This window comes from Bombus affinis, chromosome 8 (assembly GCF_024516045.1).
Source record: "Bombus affinis isolate iyBomAffi1 chromosome 8, iyBomAffi1.2, whole genome shotgun sequence".
Lineage (NCBI taxonomy): Eukaryota > Metazoa > Arthropoda > Insecta > Hymenoptera > Apidae > Bombus > Bombus affinis.
This window is the reverse complement of record NC_066351.1, coordinates 12,879,528-12,903,520: the sequence shown is the minus strand read 5'-3', so window position 1 is coordinate 12,903,520 and position 23,993 is coordinate 12,879,528. Positions and strand designations below refer to the sequence as shown.

Below are 23,993 nucleotides of genomic sequence, written 5' to 3'. Positions count from 1 at the left end.
TTAACTTGTACGATATAACGCATCGTTTCAAAATTTCCAATCTGCTTGATCTCATCAGAAACGAACGAGATGCGAGAGAAGTAACGTTCGCTAGTTATTTTGCTTGGTTAACGGTTGCGCGCCATTTACGAACTGGCCCGATAATGACGTACGCTTTCTTACCCGTTGCATCGCTGTCTGCCATCAACGCCATCTACAGAGAATTTCGAGTACTTCGGAAATAACCGACGCGTTTAAACGTTCCTCGTCTCTGCGATTCGAGTACAAGTTTTTCTTTTTGGATTCGATCTTCTGTTCGATCTCATAACGGTGCATGTCTCGCGTTAACGATGGACAACGATAACCACCTTGGAAGGATCGTATCCACGAAAGATGATAAGCTGTGCTTTCGACGTAAAAGGACGTAAAAGGATCGTGTACCATCGTATCGATGGGTTTATCGATGGGAACAGGTAATGTACGTGAAACGAATTATACCGATTGCTTTCTAATTATGGGACAAACGTAAAGTGGTAACCCTGTGACGTTACGTCAAAGTTACGTGGAACTCGGTGGTGAAGAAATAAATTACCTATCAGCTCACGTACCTCTTATATACAATATATCACATATCAACAATTTTATTTAGTCTCGTTTTATTTAACATACAAGAGCTATCTTTTAAACATGACGCACGATTTCAATATGCATACGAGTTTGCATATATTAAATAAAGTCTAGGTTACATTGATATGACATTTCGTTACGGTGAAACTGTACACAAAAAGGGCGCGCAAGCACGAGACTATTCGTTTCTCGGTGTCCTCCTCGGTTGGCTGCTTTTCACCGCGTCTTCGCCGCTCCGTGCTGAATTTTACTACTTTCGCGAACGTTTCGCGACAAATCCGACCATCGTACTGCGATGTACGCATCGATGTCTCGCGCTTCTCCGCGTTAGGAGAGGCGTTTCGTCCTCCGTAGAAAATGTTCGGGCCAGCGGTTGGAGAATGGCGAGCAGTGTACAACGAACAGCGAGTTTAGGCAGAGATTTCCAAGATAGGACTAGATGAGATACTTTATTCTTGTTTACACGTTTTGGGAGCGGAACGCGCAGTAAGAACGCGGTGAAGAAGGAGAAACGACAGAGGCTCGCGCATCGCTGTCGCGCATCGCTGTCGCGCGTCACGGGAACATCGTACGAACCTGTCGTCGATACATATTGTCTCCAACGTACATTTACACGTACGAAATACAGTCTGCGATTAATCGACGATCGTTCTACATACGGTAGACACGACGCGCGCGTCCAATACGCGTACACGCGGACAATTTTAGCATTACTAGACGGTAAACGGTTAGAGACGATGTACAATAAGACGCGAGTGTCGCATTGGAAAAATATATGTACGCGTTAAGTTTAGGAGAGAAGGAATGATAAGACGAGGTTCTAGGTGCGGGCACGCGCGTTTGCGTCCAAGCACAGAGAGATATGTTTAATATACGTTTGCACGACAAATCGGTTATTTGGCGCGTTACAACAACGATCGGCGTCGGCGCGCCACAAACGAGAGGCTTTCGTATTTCCATTAGGCTACGCTATTCGAAGGCAATTTCCTTCGATCGCCGCTTTTATCCTCTTTTTCTCTGTTTCTCTCTCGCTTACTTATACTACAGCTATACGTGCATCCACGAGTAGGCGCTCGCAACCTCCCATCTCGCTTCCCCTCTCGCTTCCCCTCTCGCTCGCTTTTCTCTCCCGTTCCTTTCCGCAGTTTCCTTCTTTCACAGTAACTAAGTACATTACAGGCTATGTTATAGCTGCGTCGTTATCGCTGCTGCGCGAGATACACTTGCTGCGTGATATCGAGTCTGGAAACGAGCACGATACACCCGAACGATCTCGTAGAACGCGCGCATCGCTTGTTAATATTTAGCAAGTAACGCCGCCGGGATGGCAAGATTGTACAGGGCGAGTAGATTCTCGGATAGATATGTACAGGTGTGTGCCAAGTGAAAACGGAGCAGTGCATATTCGAAATTGCTCTGGATCAAAATCGAAAAGGGTGGCGGGGGGGGGGGGAGGGGGCGGAAGACGCTCGAGACTTCTTTTATCTTTCGTTAGAAAAAGATAAAAGAAAAAAGAAAATGAAATAAAACGGCTAGTAGACGGAATTTGGCCGCGCGGTTGCTTTTGAAATAAGAACGTCGCGTTTAATCGGAGATAAAATACGCTTGATCCTGAACGATCGGTCGTAAGCGTTACGTTTCGCAGAACGAAGCATAGACGATGTCTCCATGTAGGAACAGCTTGTTTAAGCCGCAGGATTAAGCCTCCCAGATTTCTGACTGTTCGTACGAATGGGAAAAGGATTATTATTCCCTCGTCTCGCGCGGTCGCTAGTCGATGACAAATTACAAAGATTACGACGATTTCATCCAGAATGGTGCAAGAAGACGCCGTGTTATTCCGTAGTCGAGGATCTTCCGCGTCGGCAGGATGCATCGTTAGAGAACAAGGGATGTCGTTTAGAATCGTGGATCGACGACGTTCATCTTCCTCCCATGGATTCGATAGAACAAAACGCGATCCACGTACGAACATGAGAATGATAAGAGGGAAGAGGAAAAGGCAGGAGAGTCGGTGGAAAAGAGAAGGCGTTATACCAAAGGAAAATAGGGGCACAGCGCGTGGGAATGGCATGGAAAGTGGCGAAAATATGATGCAAGTATCGGCAACGCGAAACACAACGATGGTCCAGAGATCGAGGAAACTAATACTACGACTAAGTTAGGATGATCTCTACTAAGTTTATCGTTAGCGTATTTACTTCTGTTTACCTCTTCGTGATAATCACGCTAGCTTTTATATTATAATTTACACATCGCAACACGACATCGCATCGAATTAGGGATGGGGTTGGTAAGGAGGGCGTCTGAGAAGGTACCGATAGCAGTGTCTCACGGCTTTCAGCTTCGGTAACAATGTTCCAATTGTCTTCTCTTACGATCGAAAAACCGTCCGCTACTTACAAATAATACTGAATCTACAATATGGTATTTTTAACCGGTCGAACGGCAGGTTTGGACTCGTTGGCGGCGGCCGCGGTTTCTTCGCTATATTCTCTCGTTCGGTCTTCGTTCTCTCGTTCGACGCTGTGCGAAGACGTAGCCGCGCCTAAACACCGCCTGTCCAACCGTGTCTCGTGTTTTGTCCGGTTCGTCAGACAGTCTTTTACAAAGGTACGATTTTCTCGTTTCGATGCACCGGCGTGTCGTACGCTGGCACGCATTTGTAGTACTGCGGAGGGTAGCTGGAGTAAGAGACGTCGGATGGCGAGAGACGAGCCCGGAATCGGCCGCGAACGATGTGAACGATCAACAGCACACAGAGCAACGTCAATATCGCGATCAAAGTGATCGGTACCGTGCCCCAGCCTTTGCCTGCCGGATGATGTCCACCGGTCGCTCCGTTTCCTTTCGCCGGCTGAAAACAAACGACAAATAGCGATCGATCGTCCATCGCGAGAACTCGAGGAGAAGTTCCTCGGCAAGTTGGCGAATTGGACGAAGTCCGCGAGCTTACCGTAATTGGACAGACTGGACAACAAGTTCCCGGTTGCGGGGGCAACGGATCGTTGCAAGCTACCGAGCAAACAGTCTCTTTGCAGCTGAGCTTCCCTCCGGCTTCGCAGGTGCACGAGGTACACGAGTTTTGATGCCAAGTCGAACCTTCTGGATGTGTTCCGTTAAGATGGTCCATGCAGGAAGCACGACAGCGACACATCTACGGATCGATCGTATTGAGAATTCCACTCGGGGCAAAGAACAAACGGAAGGGACGTTTACTTACCGGACAGCCGCGTTTGTTCGTCTTGTAACCAAAGGCGCATCGTTTCCTGCATCCGAGCAGAGGCGGGCAGGCCGGCGAATCTGGTTCCCGGCACTTGCAGAACGTGCAGTCGTTTTCGTCCATCACCAATCCCCGTTCGCAGTGCAAGTCGCACTTTACTTCGGGACAGATCTTCTTCCCTTCGTCGTCCGTCGACACGGTGTCGGTGACGGGCTGCTCGAAGGTTTCCATACTTTGGCAAGCGCACACCGGGCACCCATCTTCGTCCCTTGCGATCTCGCAGTTGACATCGCAACTCGGCGGATTCGGGCAAATCACGTCGTCGTTGGTAGCCGGACGTTGCGTCATCGTCGCGTCGTCGTCCTGCAAATGGAATTCGATCGGAAGTCGGCGTCGGATAGCGTTTCGTCGTTCGATACGTACCTTGGATTCGTCGCAACTGCACATCGGACAATTATTTTCGTCCGTGGCGTAACCACTCTGGCACGTTAACTCGCATCCTTCCAACGATGTTCGACAGGGCAGTTGGGGTTCGTGAAACGTCGCGTTCGTAAGCGGCGGACAGTGAGGGCAACACTCGCCAGGATCGGGAGGAATCGCGTTTTCGCAGGACTTGCACATCGGTTCTTGACAGGATACACCGTCCTCTTGACAAACGCAGTTTACGCAGTCCGACTGTTGCCATCGTTCGCCCAACTTTCTCGCCTTGCCCTCGTAGATACAATATTCTGCCTCCTTTGGCATCTCGGTCGCCGCTTTTATCTGATAGACGGGCTCTGCGAGGCAAACGAAAACGTCGATGCACGTTACACGTATCCACGTACGCGATAACTCGTTCTTCGTCATTTATACGAAGGAGAATGCCCGGCTCGCGGTCGATGGACTGACTCGAGGGAGTAACCGGTGGTCGATAGATTCGACGTATCGACGAATAATCGCGTTTGGGGAGCAGGAAAACGAACGCGCGTTACGTTGCCAGCGGCGAATCGTGCCGGTGCTAACGTCCCGCGTGAATCGTAATCGGATACCGAAACGAATGCCATCGAGCTTGGAACGTGGTGGCCGCATCCGAGCGCGGTCCTCGACAACGCGTTCACCGGAGTAACGACAAATTCGTAAGAGTTCAACAGGTATCGATGGATGCCAGTGTAAACTCGGTCGCGTTTCTCGAATCGTTTCTCGATCGGATGAAAAAAGAGCACGATTAATGAGGAATAAATTACCTGCGAGTCTACACTCGTAGAGTGGGCAACAGCTTCCAGGCGTCTCGCGATCGAGGGCAGGCCTGACTTGAACGGGCCGATGTCCGAGTTGACAACTAGCCGGCGGGCAGGGCGCGCACACGCATTTTCCATCCTCGGTGAGCACGCTGTTCTCCGGACATGGTTCGGATCCTCGAGGGTCTTTCGTACAAAACGGAACAACGCTTTGAGCGGAGTTTGTCCACGCGAACGGTTCGCTGCGTCGTATCGCGTCCAATTCGATCTCTTACCTGTGGGCACGCAATCGTAACGAGCGCAACAGCTACCTGGCGTTTCAGGGTCCGCTGGCTGCACTTGCATCGGACGTTGACCCGCTTGGCATTCGACCGATGGACAGTCGATGGCTGCGCATTTGCACTCGCCGTTCTCTCCTCGGATGCTATCCTCCGGACAATCGACGCCACGCGTGCCTCCTTCGAACAGAACCATCGGGAAAATTAAATTTTTGTAGCGGCATACGAGTCAGAGGACAATTCAAATTATGTTGTTGTTTTGCCTCGGAGTATCAATACCGTTAGATTACAAGTAACCTAAGAACCAATAAACTTCGAGCAAAACAATGTCGCCGCTACGTGCAACCGTCGAACGAAGACGAATTTGAATTTTCCCACTCTTCCCCGACCAGTATAAATAAACGGACGCGATCGCGAGCGACAGTACATAGCGAGTTCATATCGAGTACACGGCGAGTATCTAACAGCATCTAGAGTATCTTCGAGTACCTAACGAGCGTCTATCGAGTTACGCGACGAGCATTTACCAGTATTTATTCCGCGATTTTATTTTGCGATTTATACTTCGTACTAACGACTAACGTCTACGTTCGTATATTATATTCATCGTCTTAAATATATTCGACGGTTACAACAAGTAATCTCGTCATTAATTCTCACGACCTACGTCCTCTTCGCACGAACATTTACACTTTTAACAATAGCAAGTTTACGCTGACTTTCGTTACCGAACATCGGCTTCGTCTCGATTCGAACGTCAAAAACGAACGAGGAAACGCGTTATGTTGCTTGACTGGCCGGCGATTTATGATCGTACGAAGTACTCGTGACCTTACACTTACTATAATATAACGCGCACGTCGTCTCTCCATATTCGTGTACGCGATATCGTCTCGAGAGCATTCGAATCGGTTGCTTTCTTATTCGAACGCCGCAGCAACGACTTCAGAAATCTCAACGCTTTTCTTTATCAACGTCACTCTCTCTCTCTCTCTCTCTCTCTTATTCGTCCGACCTATACTCGAATACACGCCTGTCGTTTAAACTCTTCGCACCGTCAAACATAAACTACGATAAGTCAAGATCCAGCACAGGTTGCTTCGTCCTATAGGATGTGGCATCCTATGTCATCCCTTAATCATGCTTATAAAACCCTGATGCGAACGTCGAATATCACCTCGGTCGAAGTTTGAAGAATTATCAAGGACTTCTGCGTTGTTTATAAAATTACTCACGGACGAACCAACGACCAACTTACTGTCTTATCGCTTGTCAATTTTAACGCATCAACCCGTCCCTCCGAACCGCCAATAGTCTTCAGACCATCGATCTATTCGTCTCTCTTCGATGTGGTCGACACTGCTTGCTCGAACATGTTCTCTTGCTAATCCCTACAGCGACAAAATTGACCTTTTTTTTCGGAAAATGCAAATGGGTTTCAAAGACCTTGATCTACACTGCCAACATTCGATGACGACGACTAGCTTCCCTATGCTAAACCGGGCCCTGTCTTATTGTCTTCGCTTGATAGTTCTTCTATCGCGTTCCTTTTCTCTGTATCGTTACCTGCTCGTCTCTTTTTTTTCTTTCTTCTTGTCTTTTTATCTCTCTTCTATATGCGACTTTGTACTCGATTAGGTTCGTACGAAAAAGGGTATTCAAGCCGTTTAATACTAAATTAAATTAAACGAAAAAAAAAAGAAAGAGGACCAGCGTCGGAAGGTACGGCAGCGACTATCGTTCGGCGAGGCCGGGATGAAAAATGCTTTGGTTTTTTACCGTCGCTTCGAACGAACGCGCCGTTTTTTTCCATCGATCGATTCGTTTACCGTAATCTCGGTTGCGCTGCAGAGAACGACGTTGCTTCCCGTTACTGAAATATTACTCCCCGAGGATAAGGCAGGATATGGCACATTCCCAAAGAAAAATTGGCCACGCAAACGGCGCCGACCCGGAGAAATCGTCGAAACCATACAGCCGCGTTTACCTGCTGGTCGCGAACAGGTTTCGATAAAAGAAGTCGAGATTGGCTAAATACGTTCGAACTTGGAACCGTTGCCAAGGCCGCACGATCCGACTCTTTCGTACGACCTCGATACGAAGATCAACGATAGCCAGAATTACGCGTGAAAATCGTTCCAACGTTGGCTGGCCATCGACCGGTCTGTGTATGCCGAAGGGATAACGATATTTTTTCGCGACCAGAAAGCGAACCGTTGTTTTCGTTGGGCTCTCGGTCGGCTCTGTTTCGCAGTTGCACATTTCGATTTTTGATAACATCGCTCCGGTTGGCGGAAGCGACGCGAAAGAAAAATAGCGTCGAGATTCGCCAGCTTGCCACGTGCCGGAAGGGACGTCGGTCAGAGATCGACGAGAAGCCAAACGGTCCCCTCTGCCTCGACTGTACGTCGTTCGGATCGACCGAACCTCTCCTATCTCTCTCTTTTCTCTATTTTACGGGCAAAAAGAAACGTAAGGGAATTTGGTCCCTTTCGTGTAATCGTTGTTATTTATTAGGTGGCATCGGCGAGATAAATCCTTTGTTACGATAAACGTACAATTATATAAGCGTGTCGCAGAACGGAGGTGCACGTAGCAAACGGAAAAAGAGGAAAGATTGATTCGTACGAGATTACGCAAGCGATTTCAGGATTTACATACGGTCACGCGAGCAGAGTGACGAAAGGTAGTTACAGAGTCAGGGAAAAAGCGGAGTTCGTTGCAGAAATTGTTGCCATTTGTAACTAGACTTTAAGGCATTTGGTTGGATTATGCCAGTTGGCCGTAAAGCGCGCGATCGCTTTTTAACATAATCCGCGATCAACGAACGAGGACGATCGATCTACGGTATTTTTCCTTTTCTCTTTACGCGGAATCCTTTGCGTCGCGTGGTTTTGGCTCGTCGTGCAAGTATGGTAAAAATGCCGACACATTCCGAAAAGAAAATCGACTTTTGTTTTTCGCTTTCCATGCAGCTCGTCGCTTTTCATCGTGTCAAGGTCAGCGATCGATGCTTGGTCGTGCGAACGCGCGCGCGATAAAACGCGGCGTCCTATCAGCGGGCATCGATGATAATTTCCGCTGACCAGCTTCGTCCATCCGTCAACGTCAAAGTCGACGTTTTCCTCCAGCGGAACAGGACCCGACACGCTCTTCCATCGGCAATCGCAGCTTTTTCTCTTTCGTCGCTGCGCGTAAGCGAGTAACCGAGGCTACTTTCACGCGGTGTTTGTCCTCGTGCCAGGCTATCCACGTCGAAGCTAACGACGTCGGCCATAAGCACACATCCGCGTTCGTCGAATTCTCAACGTCGAATTCTCTCATCGAAGCGAAAGGTTTCCGCACACGTTGGGAAAACTCGGCGCGACGCTCGCCTCTCGACCGAGCACGTCATCCTCGTGTACGCGAACCCTTCGGATATAAGCAAACGTTTACGGCTACCCTCTCGCGGATAGTTTGACGTTCGATAAAGCAATTAAGCGGAAGGTACCGAAGCTCGAGCTCCGCCTCGCAACGGACATCACGTGCAACGTTCGTCGACAAAATTTTAAACAGCGTTGGAGAAGACGAGCTCGATCTCCGGAGCTCGGACGAGCTTCGTCGAACGGTTCCGGTGTCTGGCCGAGAGTAATCGAGCTTCCGTTTAATTGGTTTAACATTTCGACGTTAATTCGACGACGGACAACGAGTCGCACGAAGTGAAACCGTACGCCGCATTTCGCATCTTCTACGAGGGTAGAAGGGCGTTGCTATCGTTCGCCGACGATGGAATTGGCCAAACTTCGTTTGCCGACTTTGCTTGCTTTTTGTCATTATCTTCGTATTTCTCGGCTTCTCTCATTTCGCTTTGCTCTTTCCCATCGCGCCGAGAGAACGAGAATTTACGGAGAAATTTTAACGCGAGAGCGCGAACGTCGAGCGTATCGACGACGACTCATCGGTCATCGTGAGACGCACGACGATCAAACTTGGGTCGAGCTCTCGTTCCTTCCGCTCTGATCGAGCGTCGTGGAAGTCGTTGAACGCATTGCGTGTCATTCCTAAAGATGGATGATCGCGGCGAGAACGACCATTATCCATGGCACGACATTGTCTCGAGTAATATCGTTGATGGCGTAACGCGTTCTCGATGGCATCGCGCGTTCCTCGTCGCTCGAGAAAGAAACCTTGGAGCATTTTCAAGTTGCCTTCATCGTGACTTATTGACTTTCTGTCAACGAGGTCGGGCCTCGCGTTTCTACGCCACTTAGCACACGTTACCGCTGTTTTTTCTACGGCGCAGGGTTTCATTAAACGTAGCTGCGGTCATTACGACAACCCTTGTACCTTAATCAGGATTTAGTACCCTTCCTTATACTCCCCCACCTTGCCTCGGTCATCTGGCAATCTCGTACGGCCAGGCAAAAACAAATCAGCTTCAGAGGGCTTGGAATTCTTTTCTCAGGTTGCTCGCTTATAAATCCTGCCAGGATATTGATAAAAGCTGGTCAACGAACGTTCGCGACCACGACTACGCCTCTAAATATAAATTCTATCCACCTGCAACCGGGCGATCGGTTACCCAGGCTACTTTTCTATTTAGAATCTTAAATGGATTTATCGACTGTCCACAGTTCCTTAGCCGTATCAATTTCCATAGACCGTGTTACTTTTCTCCGGACCACTTTTCCTTATTCTATCCTCGGTGCTTCTGGTCCGGATTTCGCCACATGGGCGCTATCGGCCGTGTGTGCGAGCTGGGCCACGTTTTATGCAATAGAATCAACTTCTCTTCCACGTCGACCAGCTGTCTGAGAAAGAAGATCTACGAAACAGAGCGGTTTTACTCACTTCACTCCGCAGCAACACCACGAATGAAACGAGAGCTCCGTTTTTCGGCGAATCGCCTGCTGCGTTCGTCCAAAGCGAGACAGAGTAATTCTACGTCCTTCCGTCCTTAAAGGAAAGACGAAGGTTCGCCCTTGGCTAGCCCGAGCCAACAGTTAGCGTGGCCTATTATTATACCCACATGTTGGCGGCGACTGTATCGTCCCGACACTTATCGGATTGCACGTACGTGCAGAGACGATTCTCTTTGCCATTTGATAAATAAATAAACTCGACGACGATTCGCTGTTGCCAGTGACTTATCTATCTAGACAACGTTTCCGTCGGTGCCTTTTTCCTAACGTCGATTTCGCAGCCCAGCGGATTTCTCCTCTCGACAAATCGGTTTTACGTGGCCGCTTAAATCATCGGGCGTGGCTAGAGCAGCAGGGGAAAGAGGAAGAAGATAGCAAACTGTCGGCTGTCAAAACGAAATTACTTAATTCCGGGTGCATCCTTCTGCTGTCGCTACGCTGCCACGACTCGCTCGTAAATTCACCGGTGATATCTTTTAACGAAAGAGACGGATCCGGAGATGGAGTCGAGGGGCTCTCGATATTCTTTCCCCTATGAATCATCGACTGGAAAAGCGCGTTACTTTGTTCGCCCGCGCTGCTTCACGACCCAGCCCCATCCACTCCAGGGGCAGATCCGCGATATCCGTTATTCGCTTTTTTCCTACATCAGCTGGTCGGACCATACAGATATAAAGATGGAGTGCACGATTGATTTGAAAAACCGATATAGGAGGAGGAAGAGAACGCTGCACGGAGAACCTTGCTCGTATCCTTGTGCAATAACGCATAGACATTCGTACACTAAATATTGCCTTGGCAATTAAGTGATTGCGGATTTTCTCATTAGGTGGTAATTACAAAATCCGCAATCGCTTAGTTGCCAACCCTGAACGCACACGTGCGACGGTTTTACCACACGGACGGCGTTGCTGCGTCGCTACAGGGACACAGCATAAATACACAAAACAATAAAGTTCTTCTGTGCCATGAAACACGTATGTGTTTCCCTGTTCCTGCAACGTAGATTGCAACGGAGATTCGTCGCGAACAACCGCTCGTCTGCGTCGGGTCTAACGTCGATCAACGTTCGTGTTCGATTGGATAAGAATTTCATTTGGTACATATCGCTATATTTGCAACTCGTTTACAGCAAAGTTACAGCTTGAAGACGAGTAGACGCGGCGAAATGGTAAAAGCGGGAGAAAAGTGGAAACGGCGAGTCAAAGCTACGAACGCGCCTAGTTTCCAGCCACCGTGAGCTTCGTTTCCCTCCGCTTTGAAATCGCGCGAAGCCCTCCACCCGCCATTAATTCCTTCCGGGCCTTTGTCTACCCCGCAGGTAGCAGATGCTCGGCGTTCCGCATTTTCCACGTCGCAGTCGTGGCCGCGACGCGTTCCACCGGCCAGTCATCTACTTTTTTTTTCCTTTCTCTCCACCCTCCGTTCCCTTAGTTTCCCGCTATTTCTCCTCGTCGTTTTATTACCTCGCGAAAATGCATCTTGGAAAAATATTTCGCGGCTTACGAAGCCGAAGAACGTTCGATTGCACCACCGCCACCGGTGAATTTTCGCGTTTCCAAACGCGATCGACGAGTAATCGACGTTATGCAGCGAAGCTCGACGCGAATACTAAAAACGTAGGAAAAAGCTTGGATAAATCCAATCCGGCAAATGCAGGGTAAACAGCCGAGCCAAAAAGCGGCCGACGAAAATGATATATCTTGCTGAAATCATTAGCCTAATTGAAATCGAATATGTGGATGAAACGAACGTAATGACTGAAAGAGAGGAGCCGAGTAGAGCCGGTTCGTTTTCAAACGGAGCGAAACTGCGCGAAATCAACGCGATTGATCGACGAAAAAAAGAAGAATTCGCCCCGAAAAATCACTAGAGTGGTAGATTTTAATTGGCTTTTCCTTTCGCGGCGAAAAAAACACACTTGTGGCGAAAGAACATGAAACGAACTGTCCATTAACGGCATTCTATTCGCGAGTGGTTACGAGATCTTGCTCGATAGTTGGAATTCTTTTGCGGGTCGTGCTTCCTCTGATCACCGGCTTTTGTCTCTTTTCTTTTTTTTCTATTTTTCCTATTTTTCTCTTTTTTTATTCTTTTTTTTGGAAAAACAAAATTCACTCGTACGTCCGAACGCACGAGCAGAGAGCGGAGGGCCAATGCGTACGCGCGCGTATACTCTGGCCTTTTCATCCGGGGCTTCGTTTCGCTTAATCCTTTTCATTTCGTTTGAAAGGACTCATCAAGCGTGAGAGATAAATCTGCTCCGCGCAGCGGCGCACGGAAAACCGTGACGCGAGCTTGGAACCTCCATAGATTCGAAAAATCTTGTTTCGCGTGTCGAGCTTGAGCTCGGTGTTTCGAGGCGCATCGCCGATCCGTTCGAGCGCAAATCCTCGCCAAACGGACGACTTCTCGCGATCGACGAGGGAGAAAGCTTTGCGGCGCTTCCGCGTCAAACGCGTCGCCGACAAAGAAAACATCGCTACTCGCCAAGGATTTCGACGGAACGAGCATCGCTTCCGATATTTTCGTCGAAACGAAAGACGCGCGCGCGGCTCCTCTTTCGGCTCGTGACTAGAAAAATAAACGGAGGAGGAGCGTTTCTAAAACCTCTTTCCATCAAATCCTACGTCGTCGAAAGTTTCCTTTTCTTTTCTCCTCGCCCGCCGAAACGCGCGTTCGGTCCTCGATCAAATCGGATAGTTCAGGATTTTTCTTTTCCAGCAGCGCGTTTCCTTGGAATCGCAAACCACGATCGCGGTTTACTCGGTTAATTCGCGCGTACTTGCGGCCGCAATTTCTTCTCGTTTCGTGGACCTCGTTACGCCGAAAAATGCGACTGGGTGGCGCGCGAGATTCACGCGCCACGGCCTCTAAATAAGTTGAAACTTCTCTGTACGGTGCTCGGTATCGCGGTCGGCGAGCTGAGCAAACGAGTCCGCGACGTATCGTTCGTTGGAAACATTCGCGAGTAGCTAGAAACGCAATTTCACTTGTAAACGCGGAAATGAACCGCAGTCGAAAACCCATTACCGAGGCGGTGTTATCGACTCACTTACTCGATAATATTGCGCGGTTGCTTCGACAGGGAAATGGTCGTTCGATCCGTCGGTAGTTTGGCGAAACCGAGATTCGAAGATTACACGGGGAAATAAAAGTTACGAGGACCGATAAGAACACTTTGCTGACGCGAGTCATGCGCGTCAGCGCTACCAAACCCTATAGCTATATCGCCAGGGAAAATTACATACTTCGTTTATTTGTTTATTTATTCTGTCAACGAGCCGGAGCGTAGCCCTGTGTTGAGAAGTGGGCAAAGAGAAGGAAATAACTGATCTGATAGGGCACAGATATAAAAATATTAGCTAAAAGTATACTGTGTTTTAAGAGTAGATCGATTTCATAGTCGCTCGTCCGCGTTTACTGAATTATTATTAACACTTGAACTATCACATCAATCAAACTGACGGGTTTTGCAATTTTATTTTAAAATTCCTACTTCGTGTTATATTTTTTTCCACAATGATGTAATGATTTTCGTAACGATAACTAAAAGAATGATATCATGAATTTTATTTTGTTTTTTATGTATTCAAACTGAAAATAATTTTATATTAAGGCTATTTATACCAACACCAGTTAAAATGACTGGTTCTACAATTTTATAAATTTGTCAACTCTCATTTAGGGATCATAATTCATATCATGAATTTTATTTTGTTTTTTATGTATTCAAACTGAAAGTAATTTTGTATCGAGGCTATTTATACCAACACCAGTTAAAATGACTGGTTCTACAATTTTATAAATTTGTCAACTCTCATTTAGGGATCATAATTCATATCATGAATTTTATTTTGTTTTTTATGTATTCAAACTGAAAACAATTTTGTATTAAGGCTATTTATACCAACACCAGTTAAAATGACTGGTTCTACAATTTTATAAATGTGTCAACCCTCATTTAGGGATCGTAATTCATGTAATGAAGTTTATTTTGTTTTTTATGTATTCAAACTAAAAATAATTTTGTATTAAGGCTACTTATGCCAACACCAGTTAAAATGACTGGTTCTACGATTTTATAAATGTGTCGACCCTCGTTTAGGGATCCCGGATGTATTAATAATAGCAAAAACCTACTACATAACATGGAATTGCTTCTGTAAGAAAGTAAAAAATCAATGAATATAAAAATACTCTATTATTACGTATTTTTGAAAGACTAATCGTTTTCACCGGTTTTGGTAGAAATAGCTCTAGCGTTAACGAGGAAGACTCTGTGTTACGAAGATGCGACTCTGGGGAAAAACACGCGGACATATACGAAAGAAAAGGGGAGGAAAAGAAAGAAGGAGAGAGATACACAACGGAGGTTCGTAAGTGGCGATGAATATAAAAAAACTGTCGTATACTTTCTAAGAAGCGTGAGGTCGATAAGGACGATAAGGATCGCTGAAGTAGATGGATATCGTGGCGTACAGCTGTACGGAGTTAACGAGGTGGGCGATTCGATTAATGCAGTTCAAATAGCCGTAGGTATTACGGCGCTGCTGCTGTTATTTCGAAACGAAAGAGATTCTCGCTGATGGCGATACCCGAGAACCTTATCGAAAATCGCGATTAGCCGCGCGAAAAAGCGGTGTGACAGAGAGGCGACGAACGAATTATACGAGATGAATGTAAGAACGACGCCGTCGGTGAAAGAGACTCCCGGAAGGTACCGAGTCGCTCGACGACGTTACGTCGTCGGCGTTTTCCACGCGGACCTTGATCCGTGTGGGCCGTCGAGTGGAAAGTATCGAAAAAGAGGAGATAAAAAAATTTGCAAAAGAAAGACGAGCGCAGAGAAGGAGAGGGGGGAAAAAATGTAGAAAAATTGTCCAGACGAGGCTGAAACGAGCAACGTTCACCGACGTGTTCGTTTGGCATGAATAATGTAGTTTCTGGCACGAACGGGTAAAGCGAAGAACGAAAAAAGAGAGAGTAAGAGTGGGGAGTGCACGGTCGTTGCCGGTGCTCGACGAACTCTACGTGGTAGTAGCCGAGGCATAAAGGATGGAAGGGTGCGAGCGAGCGAGCGAGCGAGCCAAGAGGGAAGAAGCTTTGATCTTTTGTAACCGTCGAATTTACGTTGAAAAGTTAGTAAACGTCGTGACAAAGGCTCTCCAAGTTACCTTCTCGAGATCGGTGTTCGAGCCGCTTCGGTAAACGCCTTATTTCGCGCGTTCGCCGGCTAATCGAATCTCCTCGAAATAAGTATCGTTCGAGTCGGCCATCGAAGTTGCGATTAATCGGTGGAACGCGAATCACGACGTCGCGGAGACACGGCGAAAATTCCGGGGCGCGAAAAGAAAAATGGCAATCCGGGCAACGACGCGCGTTCATGCAACCTATGTAACGAGGAACCGGGCAAGCCGAGCGGAGGACCACGTTACGGTGTTTGCATTGCCGCGTCAGCTGGTCCGTTACCGCTGATAGCTACGCCGTAGACATCGTTATAATGGAACGCGTCAGGGTGCCTTTATGTCTTTCGCGATACCGAAAGCGGGACTGTCCCTCTTCCCTCGCATAAACTCGCTTCGCCTGCAATTTCCCTCGAAAATCGAACCGCTTTTTTTTCAGAAACTCGAAACACGATTGTACTTTTACTACCAACGTATCGTTTGCTTGTGGGACATTGAAATTTGTTAAATGGCCCCCCTTGAACTTTGTTAATCCTCAATCCTTCAGCGCACCGTAGTTAGTTTCATCCGGTCGTCTAACCAACTAAAATATAAAGGACTCATTGAGACGATGTAACACGGTTCCCTTAGGTTTGCGGCTTACAAATTGGCTCGGCGTATGACTACGATTACACAGGCTAATTATATCCTTGTTGAATCTACGATCTACCAGAGTCCCGCAGAATCGTCGCGGTGTTGCTTTTGCTTTCTAAGAATCGTCAATGATGTTATTCGTTGTCCGCAACTTATCGAACTGTTAAATCTCCGTGCTTCTCCTCCGAGGTCGTTTAGATTCGCAAGGACTTCTTTACCACGTCACTACGAACCTCATTAAGCACCGGCTTAGAGATCTCTTTAGCATCGATATCTGCAATTTCGGAAATTCGCTCGAAAATATTTTACAACGCTTCGACCAGTTTCGATCGCGTATGACGCGTTCCGCCTGTACTTTACGCAATCCACGATCTAATCCCATGAGAGATTTCTAAAACTAAATTCCGCAGTTACTGGTTGATATAAATATTTATCGTCGCACGTCCCTTGTCATACGTGCGTTTATGTTACCACTCAATTATGTATTTACCATTATTCATGGGGATTTATCTCTTTTATTGTCATTTGAATAAAGATAAATAAATATATATTTTTTTACCGGCGCCATTCTTTCCTCTGTTAACACTGTTCCGAACTTTGGAGTTACATTTTCATCTAATCTTTCACTGAACCGATGATCATATCGACAAAATGACCGGTACAGCGTTCAAAATACGTTTTCGGTTTCATTTACAGAGCATCTACTTTCGGATTACTTTAAGAGCGTAAACACATTAAGAATTCTATACTGCACTCGTGTTCGTCCTCGCCCGAAGTATTGTCCCGTTATTTGGTCGCTCTATCGTCGAAATTTCTGCGTCAGATCGGAAGATATTCAACGCAAGTTCTTGCGTCTGGCTGTCCCATGTTCTACGATGGCCATAAATACTCAGTTACAACGTATCGGCTCCACCTAACGTCGTCTTCCGTTTGACCTATTCTTTGCACATAATGTAACAAACGTCTTAATATAATACGATAGATCGTGCCGAAAGTTCAGCGCATTCCGATCTTCGAATTTCTTCGCCTTCTATTAGACACTGTTCCCTTCGCTGGTAAAAATTCCATCGAACCTGCTACGGCCAATATAATTGCGTCAATAGGATTAAACCCTAGCTGTAGCTTCACCATTCTCCCATAGTTCTCACATTGCCCGTTACGATACCTTCTCCGGTTTATACCGCAGTTGCTAATCTACTTTGCAGTCGATGCAACGCAAGACAATAACAGACAACAAACGTAAATATGTAAATAACGAGATTAATTTCTTTTCTTTATCTAATTTCACGCAGATTACTCTTTTTCATTCTGTATCAATCGTCGTATATTACAGAGCGTACGTAATCCGTAAATAAATAATTTAACATATAATTATTTATACTTGAACATATTTCTGCGTCTAAGACGCGTTCCAGCTTTGCTTTTGTCTGCTCGTTAACTTCGAAACCCTCTGACCTTCCAATTTCTACATTCCTTGTTCCCTTTCAGTAATAGACATAACATAAGAATTAACAATCATCAAAACCCACTAATTGCTCAATTACTTGACACGATCGGATCTGCAGGCTAAAAAGACATTGTTCTCTATATTTAAACATTAGATTCAGCTAGAATCAAACGTACGATAATTATTATTCAGGTTTTAATACCACGCCAGAATAATTGAATTATAATTCTCAATGAGAATTGATCGTAAACTACTTCCAAACAAAAAGAAAAAAATTCCCTACTGTATCACAGAGCCAATATCCGCCAATAAATAACAACGGTAATAAATAAACGTACGTTTGCTCGTCAAAAATGGTAGGTTCGTTGCGTTCAGTTCTTTGCGAGGAAAGAAAGTTCGTCGGCCCGGTAAACCGGATCTCGAAATTGCCATTATTTCGCATTGTTCCATGGCTGGAGATACGGTTGGACCCGGTACAATGCCGTGCGACGCTATTCGGTGTTAAATGAGCGCAACGCGCAAATTTTCAGCCGTCATGCATCCAACTGTTTGTTCGAGTAGCTCGACCACCGGCCGCCAACTTTCCAGAGTTTATCGAACGAGCGTACACGCGACAGCTCGTTGGGTCAACCGTTGCGCCGGCGATTGTTGCCAGCTTGAAATATTTGTCGGTGGATTTTATAGAAGAGCGGCGATGCGTCTCGACTGTTTCGCGAAGTCGTCGCGTAACTTCGACCGCGATCTCTCCACCGACGGAAACGTGGAAGCTCGCGACGAGCCACGTTTCTCTGGCTGTGCTGGCTCGTTTAACTCGATTTCTTCGAACGAACGACTCGCTACCGGAAAAAGGAACGGATCGCTGATCGAAATCGTTCTCTTGCGATCTTTCTCGACGAAGAATATTCGAATCTCTGTAAGCACCGCCAAGTATAATTCCGTTCGCGAGCATCAGGACACTTACCGGGGTCGTACAAAACGCGACGATCGATCGTAAAGTATCGACGAAACGATCGTTCGATGGGAATTCGCGCGAGATCGCGGTGCAATGCGTGAAATGGAAGAAATTTGTCAAAACTGTGCTCACCCGGACGCTGAAGGTTTTCTAAACTAAACTGTATCGAAAAAATTGAAGGTAGATTAGATAGGATGGCAAACTGTATTGTAAAATCACCTGTACCATGGCATCTATTTTTTTCATTTTTTTGTCCAAAATCTCTCCGCCTACCCCTCGCGTTTTCAATGTCCCGTTTCCGCATACAGAGGAGGAAATGCCAGGTGCACCTGCCTCGGGATGAAATCTCTTTAAAATACGCGGAAAAGCGTTCTCTACGATCCTATGACGAGTTGCTGGGGTCGGGTAACAAGGGAGCACGATAATATTTAATACGAACGACAAGATCGATGAAAATGATGATCAAACAGACGGTAAGTATCCACAGACGAGAAGAGAATTAGTTTTCGTTCTATCGAATTGACCAGATTATTATTACAACATAGAATATACATATACGGACCCTTTATACGGTCTAACCTTTCTTAATCGAGTTCTCATGAGTGTTACGATAGGTACTTATGAGAAGCGGGTATAAGTCGTGGATAGCGGCGTTGAGAAGGTCGATTAAACCGTAGGAAGGTAACATAACGTTGGTTAAAGCGGCCGACCAGCGACGGTTACGAACTCGAATATCGGATCGTTTCCTAGCGGTAATTTTCCCTCTTGTCCGAAGGCTTCTCGTTTCCCTGGAAAACCAACTCTGGTTCATCCGTGATCTCTGTCGATTCCTCTCGACGAAACGGGCGCGAACCGAAAAAAAAGGGAGAACATCGTGGAAAATCCATATAAACGGGGAAACATCTCCTCGTTCGTCCGAGAGAAAGAGACAGACGGATAGATAGATAGATAGATAGATAGATAGATAGAGAAAAATAGAGAGACGTGTACCCGACGAATTTAGATTTTCATCGTCTCTGGCAAATAAAATCGAATAAATTCGATTTCGAATCCAATTTTCCTCGACCTCGGATCGCAAGCGTACACCAGGACGTCCATTATTGCCGCCATCGCGGCGGTCACGGAGAGGGAAGACTAGATTATTAGGTTTTCCCTTCGTTTTCGATTCATTCTCCGGTTCAGAGTCCTTTTCTCGACCCCTATCGGCCATCCTCCCCATCATCGTCGTTCCAGCTGTTCCACGTTCGTTTCCGCTTTCATCTCGCAGACCGCGAAACGTCAAAGCCTTCGACCGTTCGCTTCCGTTCCGGCATATCCGGCTACTCACCGCGATCGTTCGTCAAAGGTTTTTCCAGGGAAATACGTTGCAGACAGGATAATCGCGAGTTCCGTTGGAGAACCGTGCGGCATCGAGCCGACCGTGCGCTAATCCCATTAACGAGGAACCGGAGCATTTTATTTAAAGTTCGGAGAACCGAGCGCTCTAGTAATGATCCAGGCACGCCGTTTCTGCTCGATTATTATTAGCCTGGGATTATCGCGGCCACGATGTATTTGAAAACGAATTACCGGTGGAACAACGGACAGGCTGGCGCCGGCGGTAGGAGGGCAAGGGGCAGAGAACCAAGTGGATCGAAACAAATTGCACCGAATTGTTCGGCGATAGAGGGCGGAAAGTGCTTCGGACCGTTCATAATCCTTAAACTTGGTAAAATATTTGACGAGACGCGGCCAACGCGTTTTCCCGCGGCACGCGTCACGCGTTTATTCAGCGCGCCGCGTTTCCCGGTTCGATACGTTCGGCGCGTGGAAACCTCGGACGTGTGGCATGTAACGAGCGTTATCGAGAGCTACTAACCGAACTTGAAACGTTTCACCACCGAAACTCGTCTTTTCTTCCCTCGCCAAAACGTCTCAACGAGATACAAATTTCTGCTTTCCATCCAGTTAACCGAATTCCGTGTGCGACGCGGCGAACGCGTACGCGATACGTTTTCCACTTTTTCTCCCATTTCACCGACAGATTCGAGTCTCGTAATATGCGCAACGAAACGCGCGGCCTTTCTTCTCCTCTTTCTCTAATCGCTCTCATCCTTTTATCTTTCATCGTGTTCGCTTTTTTCCCGCTTTCTTCTTTACACTCTTCGTTGTTGCATCGCACCGATCCTTTACGTATTTTACAGCGACTCCTTCTACGCTAATGAGAATCCATTACCGTGCACGAAACAGACGAACGAGTGGATAACGTCCGTTTGGTTTACGTCGTTTCGCGATCAAATTCGGATCTTCGTTCGAAACCCACCTACGAATACGTACACTGCGAAACGACTTTTACGATCGAGGGATCGGAAGTCCGATGGAATCTTTTTCCTCGCGACGGGCACGGGTCGTCTGTCGGTATTTTCAGCTAAATGCATCGAAAGATTTTATAGAGTGGAGTCTGCGAGGAAGCGAATCACTGATCGCAACGACGATCGCAATCGCGATACACGAGCAGCAACGAGTCGGAAGCAGCGGAAAGCTCGGTCGCGGATATTCGAGCGAAGCGAATGGCTTGGCTCGATCGAAAGCGAAGCTGTCTACAGCATTCAGCGAAGTAAAGGCGAAAAACGTAGCTACGCTCAAAGGGACGGACAAGAAGAGTAATCAAGCGTTTTGCGCATTTCCGTTGGTCGTCGGCAAGCGAGTGAAAGCAAAAGGAATGGAAGAGGGAAGCGAAGGGAACGCGAAGGGTAGGATGGGCGGGTCGGAAGCAGAGAGGAAAATTCGCGACAGCTCCGACGACGCGACGTCGAGAACGACGAAGCGGAGGCAAAGGCAGAAAAGGTGCAATTAGTTAGGTAACAGGCCACGGGAATGAAACGCAGCGGAATTAGCAGACGGCCGCTGTGTCGCAGTTTCTCCAGACGAGATCCCGAGATCGAAGATCAGAGAAAAGTTTGTCCGACCGCGGATACGCTGTGTTGGTCGGTTTCTCGATTGTAAGATAGAAAGACGCGGACGAGATCGAGGTCGAAGACGAGACCGAGAGAAACGTCGTCACCGATGGCAAGAGGAAGGTAAATACCACTTTGGGAAACGTACGGACCGGCCACGATCCAACAACGGCAAGATGCTCTTCCCTCTCGAAACGTAGTTTCGCCAACGCCAAAGTCCCGTCGGACTAAAAAAGACTGGCAAGCCGTTGTTGCGTGGAATGGGTGTGTCGGCCGTCGGTCGAGGAAAGGAATAAGGTTAAACCCTGCGGGGTAAAATCAGACACCACCTGTTATCGCAACGACGTGGAAATCGATAGGTACGGCGAAGAAGAATCCGTTTCCCTCGTCTTTCTCCTTCTTCTCTCGGTCTTCTTTTCTTTTTTTTTTCCCTCCTATTCTCGTTCCCTTTATCTTCTCTTTTCTCACGGTTTGTTCGTAATTTTTCTTTAACGACTCGAAACGAACACCGGACTCCATCGATTCGCTCGTCACACCGAGAGACGATTGTTGGCTTTAGTTTTCTTTGGAAGAAACTCGAGCGAGATCGAAGGAAGAAAGAGAACGTGCAACGAAATTTCATCGAACGCGAGCCGCGACCAACGTTGGCGATCGCAGAGAAACCTCTGTCGGCGAATCGCTCGGATCGACCGAATTCTCGCACCGCTGTGTACCCTTTCGATCTACGCTTTCGTTTAGCCAGCCGACTATATTAATTATCGTCCGCGCAATATGCATATCGTACGAAAGTCTGAATAATACGTTCGCCGTTAATCACGCGCGTATCGATGCTGGCGGTGTTCCCCGAGTTTGGATAATACGGTCGAATTCGATTCTTTGAAATTTATAATACACGGCGCGCGTGAAATAGCCCCGGATTTCCACGTTCGCCTCGTCGTGCCTCCCTGTAAAATCGAGCACCGTTATCAAGGAGAATAAAGCGAGCTCGATAAATTTGGTGACGCGCGTGATTCGTCGCCGACGCAATGGGAAACGACGCGATACGATACCTTCGATAAAAGCGCGTCATTTAATTATCCTCGGTAACTTTTTAGCCAGGGACGTCGATGGAAAATTACGGGTCGGCGAGCGACGCGCGACGCTGCAATTATCCTGCTACATCGTTTCCAGCCGTAACTTGCGCGTAATCCAACGAAATTCGCCCACCTTTGATATCGAAACGAAATTATTTTCCGGAACGCGCAATTTCATCGCGCAACCGACGCTACACCACGTCGATCGTTTTACGTTGCCGCGCGAAATCACCCATGAAAAAAGTACATCTTCTCCAGCAATTATCGTAATGGCTTCGGTAATTAAATCGATTTCGATAACGTTCCCGCTCACCCGTTGTTCTCTAGGGTATCGTTAGAAATCGATATTTCGGTTTCGCTCCTCCTCCTGCTTCTCGTTTCGCTTTCCCTCTTTGCTTCCTCTCGTCGCTCGTCACTGTCCGTTACAAGCTCGGTTCTACGCGCGTTTGCCTCTCCTCTAACCCAAGTACGTTTCGTTAACGTTCTCGAAAACGCTCATGCGCGTCTTTCCAAGATTCCGATCGCTGCTCCGATCGGATCGAGAGATCCGCACGAAGCGACTACGCGAAAAAAGGACAGCTACCACGTCCACGGAAGTATACGCGATGAATGGATAATTGGTCGCCTCTCGTCGACGACAGACCGATCGACCGACTCTCGTTAACGCCATTGTCTCGAGAACCGAAAACCATCGTCGAGCGATATCTGTGCCGCTGCTTTTTCGCCTCTTCCCGCGTCTCTTTGCCTCTCGTCGCTGTTCCCTTCGTTTCGAAAATTGTTCTGGCGGACAACGCGAGAACTCGCGGTATTCTTTCTCTCCTCCCTTCCTCTCCGCCCTTTTTCTTTTATTTTCTTTTTCAACGGAAATCTTTCAACGTCGAACGCACGCGTTAAGCGCACAGCCGGATCTTAAGAGGATTCGTTAAAGTTACGGTCCGCTCTTCGTTACCTCTACCATCCCCGGGGATTCGCGCTGGCAAGATAGAGGTGTCGCGCTTTAAGATATTCGGTTAATTTCACCGATCTGCCGGATAAAGCGATTAATTTTCCAGCAGAGAGATACGGCAGCCGGTGCAACGATAAAAACGTCGCTATATTTTACGGACAAAGAGGCGAACGCGAATTCGTTAATTTCGACAACAACGACGTCTCGTTCGTTGATTGCTCCGCTTTCCGTGTTCGACGAGACAGCGAAGATGAATTATTCTGTCGGATACCAGAAGTGCCCGTGCCACGTCGAACGAAGCTACCGGCAGATGAAAGTGCGAACTTTCGAAAATCGAAACGCGATGGGTTACGAGCTTTTCCCTCCGTCGCAGTTTCGCTTTTCCAAGCCGATGCTGGTTTCGCCGACGGAGGATACGCGCGGCGACGATGCCGTCGCCGACATCGGCGTCAACGACGACACTGAAATTTTATTACTACGAGCGGCTGCGACGCTCCGGTCGCTCCCTTTAATCCACTTTCGCAACACGCTGCCTGCTGCCGAGTTGGGCGCTTATAAATTTGCTGGCGTGTGTGCAATTATGTAAAACTCTGGC

General features: G+C 47.5%; 1 protein-coding gene across 3 annotated transcripts in view; it reads right to left on the bottom strand.

The window, feature by feature from the left end:
* Positions 1–604: 604 nt before the first annotated feature.
* LOC126919225 (cysteine-rich motor neuron 1 protein) overlaps positions 605–23,993 on the bottom strand; it is a 153,923-nt gene continuing 130,534 nt past the window's right edge. For all 3 annotated transcript variants that reach the window (XM_050728127.1, XM_050728125.1, XM_050728124.1), the window contains 6 exons: positions 5,322–5,504; positions 5,053–5,232; positions 4,253–4,605; positions 3,830–4,192; positions 3,563–3,763; positions 605–3,463 (listed from right to left, as the gene is read on the bottom strand). In XM_050728127.1, coding sequence (XP_050584084.1) covers positions 3,212–3,463; positions 3,563–3,763; positions 3,830–4,192; positions 4,253–4,605; positions 5,053–5,232; positions 5,322–5,504 — 1,532 coding nt within the window. In that variant the 3' untranslated portion in view covers positions 605–3,211. The remainder of the gene's footprint in view (positions 3,464–3,562; positions 3,764–3,829; positions 4,193–4,252; positions 4,606–5,052; positions 5,233–5,321; positions 5,505–23,993) is intronic.